Source organism: Leucoraja erinacea, chromosome 14 (assembly GCF_028641065.1).
Source record: "Leucoraja erinacea ecotype New England chromosome 14, Leri_hhj_1, whole genome shotgun sequence".
NCBI lineage: Eukaryota > Metazoa > Chordata > Chondrichthyes > Rajiformes > Rajidae > Leucoraja > Leucoraja erinaceus.
Genome location: NC_073390.1, coordinates 12,484,922 through 12,502,138, shown reverse-complemented (window position 1 = coordinate 12,502,138; position 17,217 = coordinate 12,484,922). Strand labels below are relative to the sequence as shown.

At 44.8% G+C, this 17,217-nt stretch overlaps 1 protein-coding gene across 3 annotated transcripts in view; it reads right to left on the bottom strand.

The window, feature by feature from the left end:
* Positions 1-8,363, bottom strand: part of nyap2a (neuronal tyrosine-phosphorylated phosphoinositide-3-kinase adaptor 2a) — a 145,269-nt gene extending 136,906 nt beyond the window's left edge. For 2 of the 3 annotated variants that reach the window (XM_055645617.1, XM_055645615.1), the window contains exons 1-2: positions 7,125-7,758; positions 5,363-5,604 (exon numbers count right to left, since the gene is read on the bottom strand). In XM_055645617.1, coding sequence (XP_055501592.1) covers positions 5,363-5,565 — 203 coding nt within the window. In that variant the 5' untranslated portion in view covers positions 5,566-5,604; positions 7,125-7,758. Of the gene's footprint in view, positions 1-5,362; positions 5,605-7,124; positions 7,759-8,037 lie in introns of those variants that run through there. The other variant, XM_055645616.1, reaches the window with a different exon arrangement.
* Positions 8,364-17,217: the final 8,854 nt, after the last annotated feature.

Genomic DNA, 17,217 nt, shown 5'->3' with positions numbered 1-17,217 from the left:
AGTTCTGCCAGATCTCTTAAAATCAATTCTTCTCATTTTCAATTCTTTCATACAATTCAACATCCACCTCCAGTCCATCAACATTCTCCCATGCTCAATCACAGTAAATCTGCTCATTTTTTAAATATGGCTTAGTCCCTTCATAATTCATTGACAGCCAGAAAATAGCCCTCTATTCCAATCACAGTGTGACGAGTATCAATGTGTCAAAATGCTAGACATGAACAATTCTATTTATGTAACTTTACAGTGAGAATTATCAGCCTTCCACATCGTTTACCCATCAGGTGTTCCATTTATTCAGGAATATTAACAATATATCACTCTGGTCTTTGTTAGTTATCTTATTTAGATGGTGAGAGTGAAAGGAATCCAACAGACACTATCTGTTTTAAACAAGTAACCCCGGCATTCCCTCTCTATTTTTCCCTCCCCCACCCAAGTCGCACCATATTCCCGTTTTCACCCAACAAACAGCTGAAAATGGCCCCTTTCCATTATCATCGTTACTTTTTTGAATATCTGTCATTCATTATTCTTTATCTCTCTACATCATTGTCTATCTCTCGTTTCCCTTATCTGTGACTAGCCTGAAGAAGGGTCTGGACCCAAAACGTCACCATTTCTTCTCTCCAGAGATGCTGCCTCTCCCACTGAGTTACTCCAGCCTTTTATGCCAATCTTCAATATAAACAAGCATCTGCAGTTCCTTCCGACACAGAGTTCGTGAGCAGGAGCTGATTGTGAGTGAGTGGATGTGGATACACAGATTTCAGGCATGAGGTGTGTGAACTCTCAGTCCACAAAATAACATTTTAGGTCCACTGCCCACCCAGAGGTAGCAGCCACGTCCAAGTGTGAAAGGTCGGGACATTATAGCAGAGGGGTTTCCTCACTCCCCGAGAAGCAGTGGTAAGTAGTGGCCCTGTCTCACAGTGCGAGTCCACCCATGAGTTTAAAACAAATCGAACTCATGGTAATCACGTAGAATTAACGTAGCAGGAATGTCGGAACTCGTAAAGCTAACGGCAGGAACTCGGGAAACTTGTTAACTCATGAAAATCTTTCAACATGATGAAAGATTTCCACGAGTCAAATTTATTCTTGAAGTAAAAATGTTTAACTTTTAAACTCATTGTAAGAACGTACTAGCCCGTGAGTTTACCGTAGAGACTCGTGAGTCTACCGCGGGCACTCTTTAACTCAGCGGGACATGCGGAATCTATGGAGCGAAGGAATGGGTGACGGGATGAGGTTTCCAAAATTCTGCTGCGTCTTTGTGTTACTCCAGCACTGTGTGTTCACTTTTTGTCAACCAGCATTTGGCCTTTCTTGTGTATGACATTATTTGTATCCGTGGCACTTGATTGACGCTCCCTTCAGTTTCCCAGGGGGTCGGGACGGGACTGGAGTTGGGTGTGGGGGGGGGGAAAGAACAAATATATGAAACACCAAAAACGGACAGCAGAGATGTCTTTGCTATACCGCTACGATAATCGGGCTATTGGTACGCTACTGTTTCCTTGACTACGGTCATGTGAAAGACTCTTGTACATTTAATATACCGACGATGTCTAGCGGTGAATCTCACTCTCTCAAATCCTTAGACAGACATGAAAAGCTGGAGTAACTCAGCGGGTCAGACAGCATCTCTGGAGAAATGCAGACTGTAGCCTGAAGAAGGGTCTTGATTCAAAATCTTGCCCATTTCTTTTCTCCAGAGATGCTGCCTGTCCCACTGACTTACCCCAGCTTTTCGGTTTAAACCAGCATATGCAGTTCCTTCCTGCACCTCTTAAATCTGTGCCATTATTCAGTACTCCAATTTTTGTTTTATTTTACAAATCCTGGATAATATCGCCCCGTACGTTGGTTGTACGCCTCTACCCCACCCCTGGCGCTTTAAGTGCATTTGGTTTTTCTTTTACCCCCGGGAGGAAAAAAAATCAAATCCAGAATTTCATCTGGAGCAGTTCTCGGGTATAACAGCGAATGAAGAGAAATTGGCGGGTTATTTAGAAATTAATCCTTGAAGAGAGTGTAACTCGTTGGATAAATTAGATCGTCACTAGGCAGCATCTCCCCCTGACCCCCTCGCCCTCGCCCCGTCCCTTCCCCCTGGGAAACTGAAGGGAGTGACAATCAACTGCCACGGATACAAATAATGTCATACACAAGAAAGGGCAAATACTGGTTGACAAAAAGTGAACACACAGTGCTGGAGTAACACAAACACGCAGCAGAATTTTGGAAACGTCATCCCGTCACCCATTCCTTCTCTCCAGAGATGCTGCCTGTCCCGCTGAGTTAAAGAGTGCCCACGGTAGACTCACGAGTCACCATGGTAAACTCAGGGGCTACTACGTTCTTACATCGAGTTTAAAAGTTTAAAATTTTTACTTCCAGAGTAAATTTGACTCGTGGAAATCTTTCATCATGTTGAAAGATTTTCAACAGTTAACAAGTTTCTCCGAGTTCCTGCCGTTAGCGTTCCGAGTTCCGATGTTCCCGCTACGTTAATTCTACGTGATTACCACGAGTTTGATTTGTTTTAAACTCGAGATCACTCGTGGGTGGACTCGCACCGTGAGACGGGGGTTTAACACAGAAGAGACTGCAGATGCTGGAATCACAAGTAAAACAAAAAACTGCTGGGGGAACTTAGCAGGTCAAGCAACATCTGAGGAGGGAAATGGACAGACAACATTTTGGCTTGGGGCTCTTCTTCAGAGTAATGGAGCGGGGGTGGGGGGTGGGGGGGGGTAAGGTTGAAAATTAGAGGAGCTGCAAAAGGGAGGTAGAGGTGAGGCAAAGCCAGGCAAGTGGTAGGTGATTACAGGTGAGGGGAACAATTGGCAGATGGGTAGAGTTAACGACAGAGGCTTGGGGTGAGATGGAGGCAACAGAGTGTAGATGTCAGAGGTCGTGACCTGCTCTGTGCGGCCTACAGCAGCGGTGGTGTGTTCCTCATCAAGTTCCAACTGAAAAGCCTTCATGATGCCTTTGGCATCTCATAATCTGCGGTTGCCTTTTGTCAACGGCGGCACGGTGGCACAGTGGTGGAGCTACTGCCTTACAGCACCAGTGACCCGTGTTCAATCCTGACTAAGGGGGCTGCCTGTATGGAGTTTGTGGGTTCTCCCCATGACATGCGTGGGTTTGCTCCGAGATCTTCGGTTTCCTCCCACAATCAAAAGACGTACAGGCTTGTAGGTTTATTGGCTTGGTATAAATGTGAATGACGCAGTGTGTGTAGGACAGTGTAAGTGCATGGGGATCGCTGGTCGGTGTGAACTAGATGGGCCAAAGGGCCTGTTTCCGCACTGTATCTCTAAACAAAACTACCAACGCACGGAGTATTCAAATTTGCAGAATGGAATGTGAAATGGGTACATTAAATATTAATTGTGCAGTGGAGTTCAAATTCCCGCCCTCATTCTCCACCCTAACATGCATTTGGTATTGTTCCCCGTGTTCCCCTCTGCATTTTGGCCATAATGTAATCCCGTGATATTGTGACAGAATGCTGCTCCTTACGCTTGCCGAGTCACCACTCTCAGCTTGTGCTTCCATCACCTCACAGAGCAAAACATTCTTTTTTTGAGCTGAAAGACAAAGGCGCAAAGCGAGCTAACAGAGATCGCTGTTTGATGCCACCTGCTAGAATATCAGTCTTTGTACACTGGATAATTATGTCATTCACTTCACTTGGAAAACTCCAGAAACCTTTCACCTGCTGCAACATGTTCTTGCAATGTAGCTGCCACAGTTTTGAAGGGAGATTTGGCAGCCCATCAAAGTGCAATATGGTTCCATGTGCAGCAGGTGAGATGAATGAACACTTAATCAGTTTTTGATGGTATTGGTTGATTGTGCTTTTGCAACAGCGGGTGCATCCTGTTTTGGGTGGCGGTTTCTTCACTGCTTTACTTCAAATGGTGGCATGGGGTGGTTTAGATTCACCCACACTAGTACAACAAGAACATTAGGTCACAATTATTGCTACACTCAGACAAGGTCATAAGTGATAGGAGCAGAATTAGGTCATTTGGCCCATCAAGTCTATTCCGCCATTCAATCATGGCTGATCTATCTCTCCCTCCTAACCCCATTCTCCTGCCCTTCTTCCCATAACCCCTGACACCCTTACTAATCAAGAATCTATGTATCTCTGCCTTAAAAATATCAATTGACCTGGCCTCCACAGGCTTCTGTGGCAAAGAATTCCACAGATTCACCACCCTCCGACTAAAGAAATTCCTCCTCATTTTCCTAAAGGAACGTCCTTTAATTTTGCGGCTATGACCTCCAGCGCTGATTCTCCCACTAGTAGAAACATCCTCTCCACATCCACGCTATCCAAACCTTTCACTGTTGTGTAAGTTTCAATGAGGTACCCTTTCATCCTTCTAAACTCCAGTGATTATAGGCCCAGTGCCATCAAACGCTCATCATTTGTTAACCAACTCAATCCTGGGATCATTGTTGTAAACCTCCTCTGGACCCTCTCCAGAGCCAGCACATCTTTCCTCGGATATGGTGCCCAAAAAATGCTCACAATACTCCAAATGCGGCTTGACCAGCGCCTTATAGCGCCTCAGCATTACATCCATATCTTTGTACTCTAGCCCTCTTGAAATAAATGTTAGCATTGCGTTTGCCTTCCTTACTATCCAATTACCCACTTACTACCAGACCCAATCATCAGTGCAACACATCTAAGGTACAATAACTTCTATTCACAAAGTATTTTTCAGAATAGCATAATTAAACGTTAATATCACCGGTGGAGGCAGAAATGTTCTTTATGCAGGAGAGACCATTTTCCTGCCCTGATTTGCACCTGTGGCACACTGGTCTCACAGAGCCACTTTCATATTACATATAAATACGGCACATTATAAATAACTCGTGCATTGAGCATACAGCTGTGACTGTCATATTTAGAATATCACACTTAGTTACAGATTAAAACAATCTTAAAATCAATTATTTGCTAGTCACTTTCTGTCAGATTCTTCTGGCATTGGAAAGAGCCATTGATTAACAAAAGCACTGCCAAATGACAGCCAATTGCATGCAAATTAATCATACAGAAATCAACCTCTAGTTGACCTTATAATATGACTATTTATGACAATTAGACCTTGTGGCCTTAAAGGGACGGACCCATTACACAAAATTTCTCATCAGCCACAGAACATTATGTTATGTGTCAATTGGTGTAATGTTCCTGTCCTGATAATACAGCACATCCTTTGACATACTGCGAGCATCATGTACCATCATTTCACGAATATCTTTGATATTGGAACACCATTCTTTTTGCAGTCGGTCAAGCCAAATGGATTCCAAGACTTACCGCTTTATTGCTTCCTCTTGCCTCCGCCTTCTCTCACTTTTTTCCTTGAGGTATGCCAAATTGGTTTCATTCCGCATGCGATCATTTTCACGAGCAATGTCCGAGGCATTCTGGATCACCAAAGCATCGTAAGCCCTCAGTCCCTTATCTTCAATGAACTGAAGAAAATTGGCCAAGGCAGCATCTTCCTGCTTTGAAGTCATCTTCCTTCAGAAATCAGCCGATAAGGGGACGAGCTCAGCCTGTGATGCAGAAACAGCAAGTGTGTTCAAATAATTCAGCAACGCTATCCTCGGTAAAGCCAAATATTCTGCCATTTGCCTAAAGGATTTATTTTCACAGTCAGTTGTGGAAGTGTAGGTGCACTGGACGTGATACTACATAAATGGTCGACTGACATCGAGTTGCAGTGAGCATATATCTGAACTTTGGGTATATTTTGTCACAGGTAGATCAGAATATATTACCTCTGCACCTAGCTGACATCAGAATCATATTCCAAACTCAGACAGGAATTCACTAAATTTTTCTTTGAATCTGAAAGGGACCCTGCGAAGCACTGTTGGAAGCCCATCTGATCACCCTTTGTTGTCCATTGTCTTAGATGATAACCAAGATGGGCAAAGTAACAATTTAGAAGTTGTGCAATCACGCTGTCCCTTTGGAATTGTGTTCATAGTTCCTGATAGACATGGCGGTACAAAATAATAAAGACCAGAAGATAATAAGAGTCAATTGAACTGTTGGACATTTACAACGGGTGATTACGGATATATGAACAGGCAGCTTCTAGTGTGTGTTTGAGGGAGCTATTGACCACAGGTCCACTCTCTTGTGCAGTCACAAAATTAGGCAAGGATATGTTTAAAATAAACTCAAAAGTAGGCATGCTTTCACGTGGCGTGCAATAATGGCTGTAAACTAAACTGAACACTGCAAACAAAATGGGTTCTGCAGCAAATGTCAGGATTGCGTTTAAGGTTGTACAACATAGAGCACCACTGACTGCCATCCCATTTCACTGATGGGCAGAGCACCTGGCTGAATGTGTAACAAATGATTTCCGTGCAAAGTTGCAGAGCTTGTTGAAAATTGCCTGCCTTTACCATGATCTAGACATTAATGATTAATAAACTATGTGGGAATGCACTGTTTTCACTTCGCCGATCAAAATGAACAATTAATTTTTTTTTAAATAGCTGATTAGTAAAGAGTGGCCTTTGAAGACAGAATATAGTGATAGCTTTAATTAAGAAATTACTTTGGTTTGATGTTTTAGTCTGGCATCCTTATAAAATCTATAGAGCTTGTCACTAGTTAGCAAGGAGAATTGATTTCACTTAACCTTCTGAGCACTGAAGGACCATTTTTGATTTAATGGCACACACTCATACAGGTTTGCTTCTTGACATATTTGACTTTTAGCAATGAATTAAAGCAAATGATACATGGTTAAGATTAAACCTATTGGGAAGCAACAGAATTGATATAATGCATGAAACCAGCTGTGTAATAATGACCTTGATCCATGTCAGTCTTTTACTTTAGTACTGAGATGCCGATACAGCCCTCATAACAGTTAATATAAATCTGACAAGAACCCATTACTCTCTCTCTCACACACTATCTCTCTCTTTCAATCTCTCCCTCTCTCTAAAAAACATGCAAATGCACACACGAATACACACACACACACACACACACGAATGCACAAAAACACACACCGACAACGTGGAGAGAAAAAAATTATCAGCAAACGTACCCACATGCGCTGAGATATGAAAGCAGTTATGAGACCTGAGACTGTCACATTTACATTAAACGAATCAACTTTTGGAGAGAGCCTTTCTCCTTTCCTGTCGATCACAGCATACAGTTTGAAGGATTTTCTTCCCCCAGTATCATATATGTGGTGACTACTCAAAAACACTTTTCAAATCAATCTTTCCATGCAGCACATTGTGCGAGCGCTGTAAGTCTTCCCAATTCCCGTAGTACACAGCGAGAGAAAATAAAACGCAGGGAATTGTCAAGTTGATTTTGTCCCCCGTCTAGCTTGCTTATCCAGCACCAAATTGTCCTTGGGTTCTTTGTTGTTGGATTTAGCTCAGATTAAGAACAGGTGCTGCCATCCTCTTATCCACATCCATAAGAGAGACCAAAGGGGGGAGCCCGTCTGTAAATTATACCCTGCTTATTAGTGCAGTGAAGAGACGGCTGGATCTGTATCACCCACTTTAAAGCATCGAAGGAAACGGCGCTGCCCTAATGCAATCACCTCCAGTTCACCACCAAGCTTCATCTGCACACGGTGTTTCAGCTTGGCAAAATGAGATGAGAATAACAAATACAGGACAGCATTTCCTAATGGCTTCCTCCTGGAGCAGGGAGACGCTTTCCCGTCCTCCTCATTCTCCCTTTTAAATTCAGCAGGTCCTATGCATTCTGTCTTGTGGCATCATTTCTCCTCCCCCATCCTTACCCACAACCACCAGCCACCACCACCTCCTTCCCTTCCCTTCCCTTCCCTTCCCTTCCCCCCCCCACCCTAACCCAACTCTTCTCAATAAGTACTGGCAGGCTTACAGTCCCTCAGTTGCCTCAGTCTCTGCAACTCAATGCGGATTAATCAAAGGATTCCGAATGGTAAATCAACAGTCACCATAGGCGCCTACCTTCTGGTAAAAATAGCAGCCCTGTCTGGATCTGAGTGCAGTCTGTAGGTATTTACTGACCATGCAATCAACATGCCAGCACTCTGGACAGCGTTTGGCTAGACCCATCGGTGATGGGGTAGGGACACAGTGCCTGTGGTGCCGGAGAAGGCAGCAAAGCAAGCTCACTCTGCTTTCAATTTCCAGCTCCCCGGGGTCTCGATCCTCATTAGAGACTGCTGTCTAGGCAGCATCTCGCCTCCCCTCTCCTCCCCACAACAGTCCTCTGATTAGTGCACTGGGTGACACAGAAGTAAAAACAATTCCACGGCGTGGCACTCCTTGCCTTCTCCCCTACAGCTAGGAAAATAGCCCAAGTGAACCTTTCACTGAAGCACATCGCTCTCACGTGACACGTCTAGGTGAATTCAGCCACGTGACAACATCCCTGTGAAATGAGCAGCCACTTAAACCCAGACAAGGCATTCAATACATAATATCACCCTTCCATCAGGTCTTTTTTTCCCCTGCCACATTTGGAACGATGTGAACTTATGCTCCAGATAGATTAATCAACTGTAGGGATATGGAATGCAATGTGATAGGGATGGAGATTAATTTAATTTTGTCCAAACTGGTTGGTTTACTCCTGGTAACCCCAGGGGTGCCCCCCCGATCGCTCATTGTGAAATGCTACTTTCCCGGCATCGTTTTTCTCCCGCAGCTAACATTGAACGACAGTTGAAGTTTTGAGACTGCTCCCAATTTGTAGTACCATGGACAGCAACCCCGGATCAGCGTCAGGCTGGCGCTGCCAAAGATGATCTTTTTTTTTACCCTTCAAAGTAAATGGCATTTTATTTGTACATTTACGAGATATCTTAACAAAGACCACAGTCCATGTTATGATCTGTGCAATTCTATTACTGTCCTTCCTTGAGTTAATTACAATTTTAGTCCATGTTATGCTTTCAAAAGGACATTTAAGTTGATGCTGCAGCTGCCGATCTCTAATGCAGTGTCAGCTAGATTCCGATCAGAGAGTCCTCGATTCCTCAGGGAATATACGCCCTTTCCCTTAAAAGCCAGAAGGCTAAAATGTCCTTTATTTTTTAATATCTTGTGTTGGTGGATTCCTTGCTCTTTGCAATATGCTTCTTGCAAATGACTGCTCAGTTCAGTGAACCCGAAGGCAATCAGCCGATCAGAACAAAAAAGCCTTGAGCTGTGAATTATTCCAAATTCACACTTCAGTAAGGAACTGAAAACATTTATCTTTGTCTTTTTCTCGCTGATACTTTTATTCCCTCCTTTCATCTCCCTCTGCCTTTTGCACAACGCGTAGAATGCTTCGTGTATGACAGCAGGAGACCAGGCAGCTTCCTGCCAGAGTTGAAACAACAACCCCAGAGATCCAGGAAAGCATCTGGGATGTGAGTCGGTTTTGATTTTTGTTTTCCCCTTCACATCTGGGTGCAGTTCTCACCCTCAACATCACACGTGCCTTCTCCCTCCTTGCTTTCTAGAAATAACTTTTGTGTCTATGCCCTCCACCACTCGATGTGACGTTGAATATATTTGCGGGGAAAAATGGGTGCACAGTGGCGCAGCGGGTAGAGCTGCTGCCTCACAGCGCCAGAGACCCAGGTTCGATCCTGACCTGTTGCGTGCTCTCTTTGTGACCACAAAATGTCCTCTGGGTGCTCTGGCTTCCTCCCACATTGCAAATATGTGCGGGTTTATGGTTAGTGTGTGGGAAGGAACAACGACCCTTTCCCTTGAATTTCAGTCTGAAGAAGGGTGTCTACCCAGAGCTCACCTATTCCTTTACACCGGAGATGCTCCCCGACCCATTGACTTACTCCATTATAGTTAATTGGGCTCAGGAAATTGCCATTAATGTGTAGAGAGTGGATGAGAAAGAGAGATTACACAGAACAAGTGTTAAGGGGTGACTGGTGGGCCAAAGAGCCTTTTTCCAGGCTGTATCTCTAAACTGAACTAAACTAAAAGGGAGGACTTTTCATTATTGTACTTGAGTTAAAAGGCACCATCCTAGTGCCTTAAAGAGAGGAATATTAGATGAGAAAACATGGATGTTCATAACCGTTCTTTTCCTATCTGATACGTTGTAAACTAGGTGTGCTTTCTTAGATATGTACAATTCAACTTACCATCTTTTTGTTTGTGAATCGTGCTTTAATAATTCTTCACTCTTAGGAACAAGGATCAAGCTTGCCCTTTCACCATTACATTGAAAACAAATATTCAGTAGTGGTTGGCTGCAGTATTGGATATGAATCCTGGATTCCTGTTAATATGCCCCAAGTTTGAATCCAATAAAAGGAAAGTTGCACTGAAAATAAACAATCCATCAAAATATAACTCCAAGCTTGGCCATCCTCATGCATGCTTTCAGTGAGACTTATTCCATTTCAGAAGACAGAGTAGACTTAATGGCTTCCACACAGCTGCCAAAGTCAATACACATTCCACTTAGTCTGCGCATTTAAATAAAGGACCATTTAATTGAGATGTTCCACTTGCTACAATAAAATAAAACAGGCACGGATGTTATCTATTGCCAGCACACACAAGGCATTGCAGAGCAATATTATGTGGCCACTCGGCACAACCAGTACCAACTAAAAACACAGTTGTTTGCCTGAGTGAATGCCACATGTGGGTATATTCACAATTTCACTGGATGCTAGATAGAAAGATCATTTGCTGGGATTTTCAGATGCACCATATGGTATCTATCCTCGGGTAAGGTTTGGGAGGAGGCATCTGCTTCCTAATCAACTCCTCATTGTGCTTGGATGTGGTGGTCCTGGTGAGCTCCGGGTCCCCAGATCTGAAATATTTAATGGTGACGTGCCATCCTCTCTACCTGCCATGGGAATAAACTTAGGCTGTCCTGCCAGCATTCTCCTATTGATGCTGCTGCAAAGCTTCCACTGGATGAACTACACAATGCTGCAATAACCTTGAAATGAATTACTCCCCTGGCTTTGTTCATAATAACCAGGGGCTGCAACTAGGCCAATCTCAAGAGCGCACTAAAACAAGACTATCAGCACATTTCGAGTCCCACCAGAGGCCCAGCACCCTTGACCACTTCTACACAATCATCACAGACATCTACCGGTCCATGCCCTGATTGCATTTCATCAAATCTGACCATCTGCTGTGCTTCTACTACTCCTTGCTTACAAGCACCAACTGAATTAGGTGGATCCAGTACAGTAAGTCATTATAGTGCTGGTCTGAGCACACAGATGATATCCTTAATAACTGTTTTGTGTCGATGGACTCAAAGTCACTGCAACCAACATAAATGAGTATTTCACTGCCGATGCACCTCATCAGCAAATGTATAGAGGAATGTGTGCCAAAGAAGACCATGTGAATGTTTCCCAACTGGAGACCACGGATGAGCTGTGAGGTCCATTCCCAGATAAAATCCAAGTCCGCAACATCCAGATCAAATGAAAAAAGCCGCGATAGACACAAAATGCTGCACTAAATCAGCGGCACAGGCGGCATCTCTGGAGAGAAGGAATGGATGACATTGCGGGTCAAACCCCAAAATACCACCCATTACTTCTCTCCGGAGATGTTGCCTGTGCCGCTGAGTTACTCCAGCTTTTTGTGTCTATCTTTGGTTTAAACCAGCATCTGCAGTTCATTCATACACATGATAAAAAGCAGTATTAGAAATCTAGTTGTGACCATCCCAAGGCCATCAAGGATGCTTAGAAGGAATTCTGGACAAACTAGAATCCCGAAGCAATGACATGGACACCCATCAATTGTAGCAAGGCTTGCATGCTATACCGTGGTACAAAGTGAATCAGGCAGTGTCGCTGACATCAATGCATGAGCACAATGCTCTCTCTGAACAGAAAGGTCGGTAGAATGACGTTATCCACTCCATCATCCGCGAGTATGCCTGGACCCATGGTCTTATCACAGCTACCTGATCAGCTTCCTGAGAGGGAACCCACAGAAAGCAACTGACCCAGATAGAGTCACAGCCACATCCACATTGACTGTGCGGTCTATGGCTGGAGTATTCATGGACATCTTTAACCTTTCCATACTCCATTCTGAGATTCCAAACTCTTTAAGAACACCGCCACTGTCCTAATGGTTGTAGAGTCCATCACCTAATTTGATTAATGGGAGGATAATTTTGGGGTTTGACACACAGCAAGGGAGCAGTAAATACGATTAAGGAAAACTCTTACTCTATTTTCTTCGACCAGCCACTTCTTTTAATTTCTCTCACCTCATACCCCTCTAAACCTTTCTGATCCATATACCCGGTCAAATGTCGCGATTAAATATTGTTATATCTGAATTAAGCTCCATTAGCAATTCCTCCGTCCACTTGCCCAGCTGATCATGATCCTGTTGTATTTCTTGATAACCATCTCCACTGTCTATGATACCATTTATTTGTTGTCAGCATAGGGGTACAGCAGTAGAGTTGCTGCCTTGCAGCGCCCAGAGACCAGGGTTCGATTCTGAGTATGGGTGCTCTCTGTACAAAGTTTCCCTGTGACTGCGTGGGTTTTGGCCGGGTACTCCAGCTTCTTCCCACATTCCAAAGACTTGCAGGTTTGTAGGTTGATTGACTTCTGTAAATTGTCTCCAGTGCGTAGGATAGAATTAGTGTACAGGTGATTGGTGGTCGGCGTGGACTCGTTGGGCCGAAGGGCCTGTTTTCACGCTGTAGCTCTAAACTAAAACTAAACTAAAACTGCTTCCTCTGGCAGTTCATTCCCTATAGCCACCACCCTCTGTATGAAAGACATGCCCCTCAGGTTCTTATTAAATCTTTCCCCTCACAACTTAAACCTATGCCCTCTAGTTCTTGATTCCCCTACCTTGAGACAAAGACTCTGTGCAGTAACCCTATCTATTGCCCTCATTCCCACCTAAGTTCACCCACCTTCGAAGTGAATGGTAGAGCCCAGATTGAGGCAGATATGGAAATATTTAATCATATCTCAAGCCCATGAGTCCTGGCAACATTTTCGTAAACCTTTTCTGCAGCGCAGTGTCATCTTTCCTTCAACAGGGTGACTGAAACAGAGCACAATACTCCAAGTGCAGACTCATCAACATCTTGTACAACTGTAATGTAATGTTCCAACTTCAACGCTCAGTATTCTGATTGAAGAAGACTACTGCGCCAAAAGCATTCTTCACCTGACTATCTACATGCAAAGCCACTTTCAGGGGACAATGTACTTGTCCTCCCAGATCCCTCCACTCCACAACACACATTATTCATGCCATTCTCTGTGAAGATCCTGGCTAGCAATAGCTCACACTTATCTGAATTAAACTCCGTTAGCAATTCCTCCATCCACCTGCCCAGCTGATCATGATCCTGCTGTAATTTGTGATAACCATGTCACTGTCTATGAGACTTCTTATTTTAGTGGCATCTGCCAGTGTCTCCTTTCACACATAGCTTTGCATATTCATCTGAGTCTTTCTATATAAGGGAATCTCTATTTGGTTTCAGATTTGACCTAGTTTTGGCACACCGATACTGCATTGTATAATCCTCACTTATTATTTGGCACAGTGCAAGAACGCAGACTGTGAGGGATTCTTTACCTCCCAGTTCCCTTTTGCCGTGTAGTCACGTATTACTGTGTTATTGCCTACATGGGTTATGACTGGCATCAGTGATGAAAAAACTGATCCTGGGCAGCAGCAGAATGCTGTAATGGTTTAATATCTGCCCACTTAATTCTCACTAATCTAATGAGTTGCCAATCTACTCTTCCAGTTTCCATTATTTGTCTATTTCATTTTTGCCTTCCCTTTCCTCTTATAGTTACAGAGTTCAAGACACAGCGTCAAATGGTTCATGTTTCTCCTTTCATTTTGGCTGGACAAGTGGTTTCTAAGCATTGATCATCTGCCTGGCCTAAACATTTGAAATTGCCTTGTAGCATGGAACTGCAGATGCTGGTTTACCAAAAACAGACACAGAGTGTTGGAGTAACTCAGCGGATCAGGCAGAATCTCTGGAGAACATGGATAGGAGATGTTTTGGCTTGGGAAGAACGGTCCCAACCTGAAACATTGTCTATCCATGTTCTCCAGAGATGCTGCCTGACCCGCTGAGTTACTCCAACATTTTGTCGTCTATTTTGTAGCATGGTCATCCTGCCTCCTAATCCTTTCATAAATAGCTTCCTCACTGAAGAAAATTTCCGATGTTTACCAGCTGCCCTACTTTCCGCTACTCCACTGCAGGGGTTTAAACGAACACTTAAAATTGTGAACAGATGCTTTCATTCATTATTGAACAGCCCACTGTATGGGGCATTATAGTGATTTTAATGCTGTTACAAAAAGGAATACAATTCTTGACAATTACAAGGAATACAGAAACAGATAAACAATTACATAGAGCCTTTCACAACCTCAGGACAGACTTTATGGCTGATTACTTTTGAAGTTGATTTACTGTCATAAAGTGGGAAATATAACAGTCGATTTGTGCCCTGTTCTGGCCCTGGCTCTTTTTCCATGGCATTAATGACCACATATGTTTTGGCAGGGGAGGCGGGATGGTCTACTGAATGAGGGCAGGACATTGAAGTCAACTTTGCCTTCGTCTGTTGAAATGGAACCTCGGCCAAAGATTTGGCCACTTTCTTTTCAGGCTCTGTATTGAAAATTAGAACTTTCCCGGAGTGTAATGGAATTGTGGCCATTTCCCTATCCTTTTACCCCAGACTGATATTGGGTCCATCAAAGAGTAAGTCACCCTTGCACTAATCAAAATAATTATATCCTGTGCAACTAACCACTTCAAGTGTGTTGTCCCGGACATTGGAGGGTGCTGTAAGCGCCTGTTGCTGATCACATTGGGTTTTGATAATGGTCTTTCAGGCTGGGACCGTGCCCATTTATGTCCCATAACTTCAATGGGCCCCAACTCTGCCTTAATACCAACTTTCTCTTGGACCAATCTCACTGCGAACACTAGCTCCTTCCATCCCCAATTCTCGGATCAAGAACCCCATCCATTCCCCAACAAAGTGCAGATCTCCAGGCAACAATTGGGCAACTGATGCCTATCGAACCACAAACTCCCCTATCTCAACCTTGGCTTCTCATTGACTTTGATGTCCTGCCTGCTATCACTCCCCATCTTTCCTTCATGTACCAAAACATGCAAAATAAAGCCAGCATTAACTCTTGGACGCAACAACCAAGTGGTCATCGGTGCATCTACAAAGGTCCTGTAATTCATATTTAAGAGGACACGTCAATTTCTAGCCTATTTTACTCAGCAGAACAAATAGAGGCTTTGTTTTGACATCTGACTCGAAAGAGTTTGAAGTTTAAGTTTATTGGTCACGTACTCAATTATACAGGTATAACCAGTAGTGAAATGCTTAACCTGTCCAGTTGTGCATGGTTCCCCACTTACACATAACCCACATAAAACAATACCCACATATAACACATACCCCACATATAACACATACCCCATAAATATACCGCAAAACAAGTGGTAGTGCTGTTACAAGCAAAGTGACAAGTGCCGTGGAACACCTGTGATGACAGCATGTTCCATCCAGTTCAGTCCCGTGTGTGTGTGTGTGTGTGTGTGTGTGTGTGTGTGGTGTGGTGAGGCGGTGTGTGTGGGTGGGGGGGGGGGTGTGGTGTGGTGGTGGGGGTGCAGGTGTGTGTGGGTGGCGAGCGGGGCGGGGGGGGGGGGTGGGGAGGGCTTTGGGGGGTTGGGTTGGGGGGGGCTGGGGGGGGGGGGGGGGGGGGGGGGCGGCAACACTCAGTCCTCGTTCAGCAGTCTCATGGCCTGGGGAAAGAAATTCCTCCTCATTCTCTCCGTGTTGGCCCTGAGCAGCCGGTACCGTTTCCCCGAGGGCAGCAGGGAAAGCAGTCTGTTGTTGGGGTGAGTGTGGTCCTGGATCATCCTCCTGGCTCTTGACCTGCAGCGCTTGGTGTAGATGTCCTGCAGGTTGGGAAGGGTGGTTTTGATGGTCTACTCAGCTGAGCGAACCACCCTCCTCAGAGCCAGTTGGTCCCTCTTGGTGGTGTTCCCCCTCCAGGAGATGATGCTCCCACTCAGGATGCTCTCCACAGTATGGGTGTAGAAGTTCTTGAGCACCCTGGGGGAGGGGGAACTTGAAGTCCCTCAGCCGTCTGAGATGGTAAAGACGCTGGTTGGCCTTCTTTACCAGGCTGCTGAGGTGGTGTGACCATGTCAGATCCTGGGAGATGTGGATGCCGAGGTACCTGAAGCTCTCCACCTGGGCCCCGTTTATGCTGAGGGGGAGGAAGCTCCTCTGCTGCTTCATGGAGAAGTCCACTATGAGCTCCTTGGTCTTGGAGGTGTTCAGCTCCAGGTTATTCTCCCTACACCAGTTTGCCAGGTGGATGATTTCAGAGTGGTAGGCTGCCTCATCATCGTTTGAGATTAGGCCTACCACTGCTGTGTCATCGGCAAACTTGACTATGATGTTAGAGTCTGAGATGGCCTTGCAGTCGTGGGTGTAGAGAGAATACAGCAGAGGGCTCAGCACACAGCCCTGGGGGGGCCCCAGTGTCGAGGGTGAGGGAGGATGACATGTGATGGCCCACACGCACCGCCTGTGGTCTGCCGGTCAGGAAATTGTGGATCCACTTGCACAGGGATGGGCACAAGTGGAGGTTGTACAATTTGGAGGCCAGCCTTGAGGGGTCTATGGTGTGTAGACGCTGAGCTGTAATCTATGAACAGCAGTCTAACATAAGCCCCTTTCCCGGTGCCCAGGTGGGTGAGAGTAGTGTGGAGTAGGTGGGCTGTGGCATTGTCAGTCGGTCTATTGGGGGCGGTATGCAAATTGTAGTGGATCCAGGGTGGTGGGTAGGGAGGAGGTAATGAAAGTTTTGATGAGTTTCTCAAAAGAATTCATTACTGTGGAGGTCAAGGCTATGGGGCGGTAGTCATTTAAACAGCTGGGTTGGGTTTTTTTGGGGACAGGGATTATGGTGGACCGTTTAAAACAGGTGGGGATAATACACTGGGAGAGGGAGAGAGTGACAATGCTCAATTAATTCCTTGATATGAATACAACAGCAATGTCTCAATTTTATGGTACACACCCATTTAGGCCATTATTCTGCACATCTCCCCCCATCCCCCCCACCATATCCCTG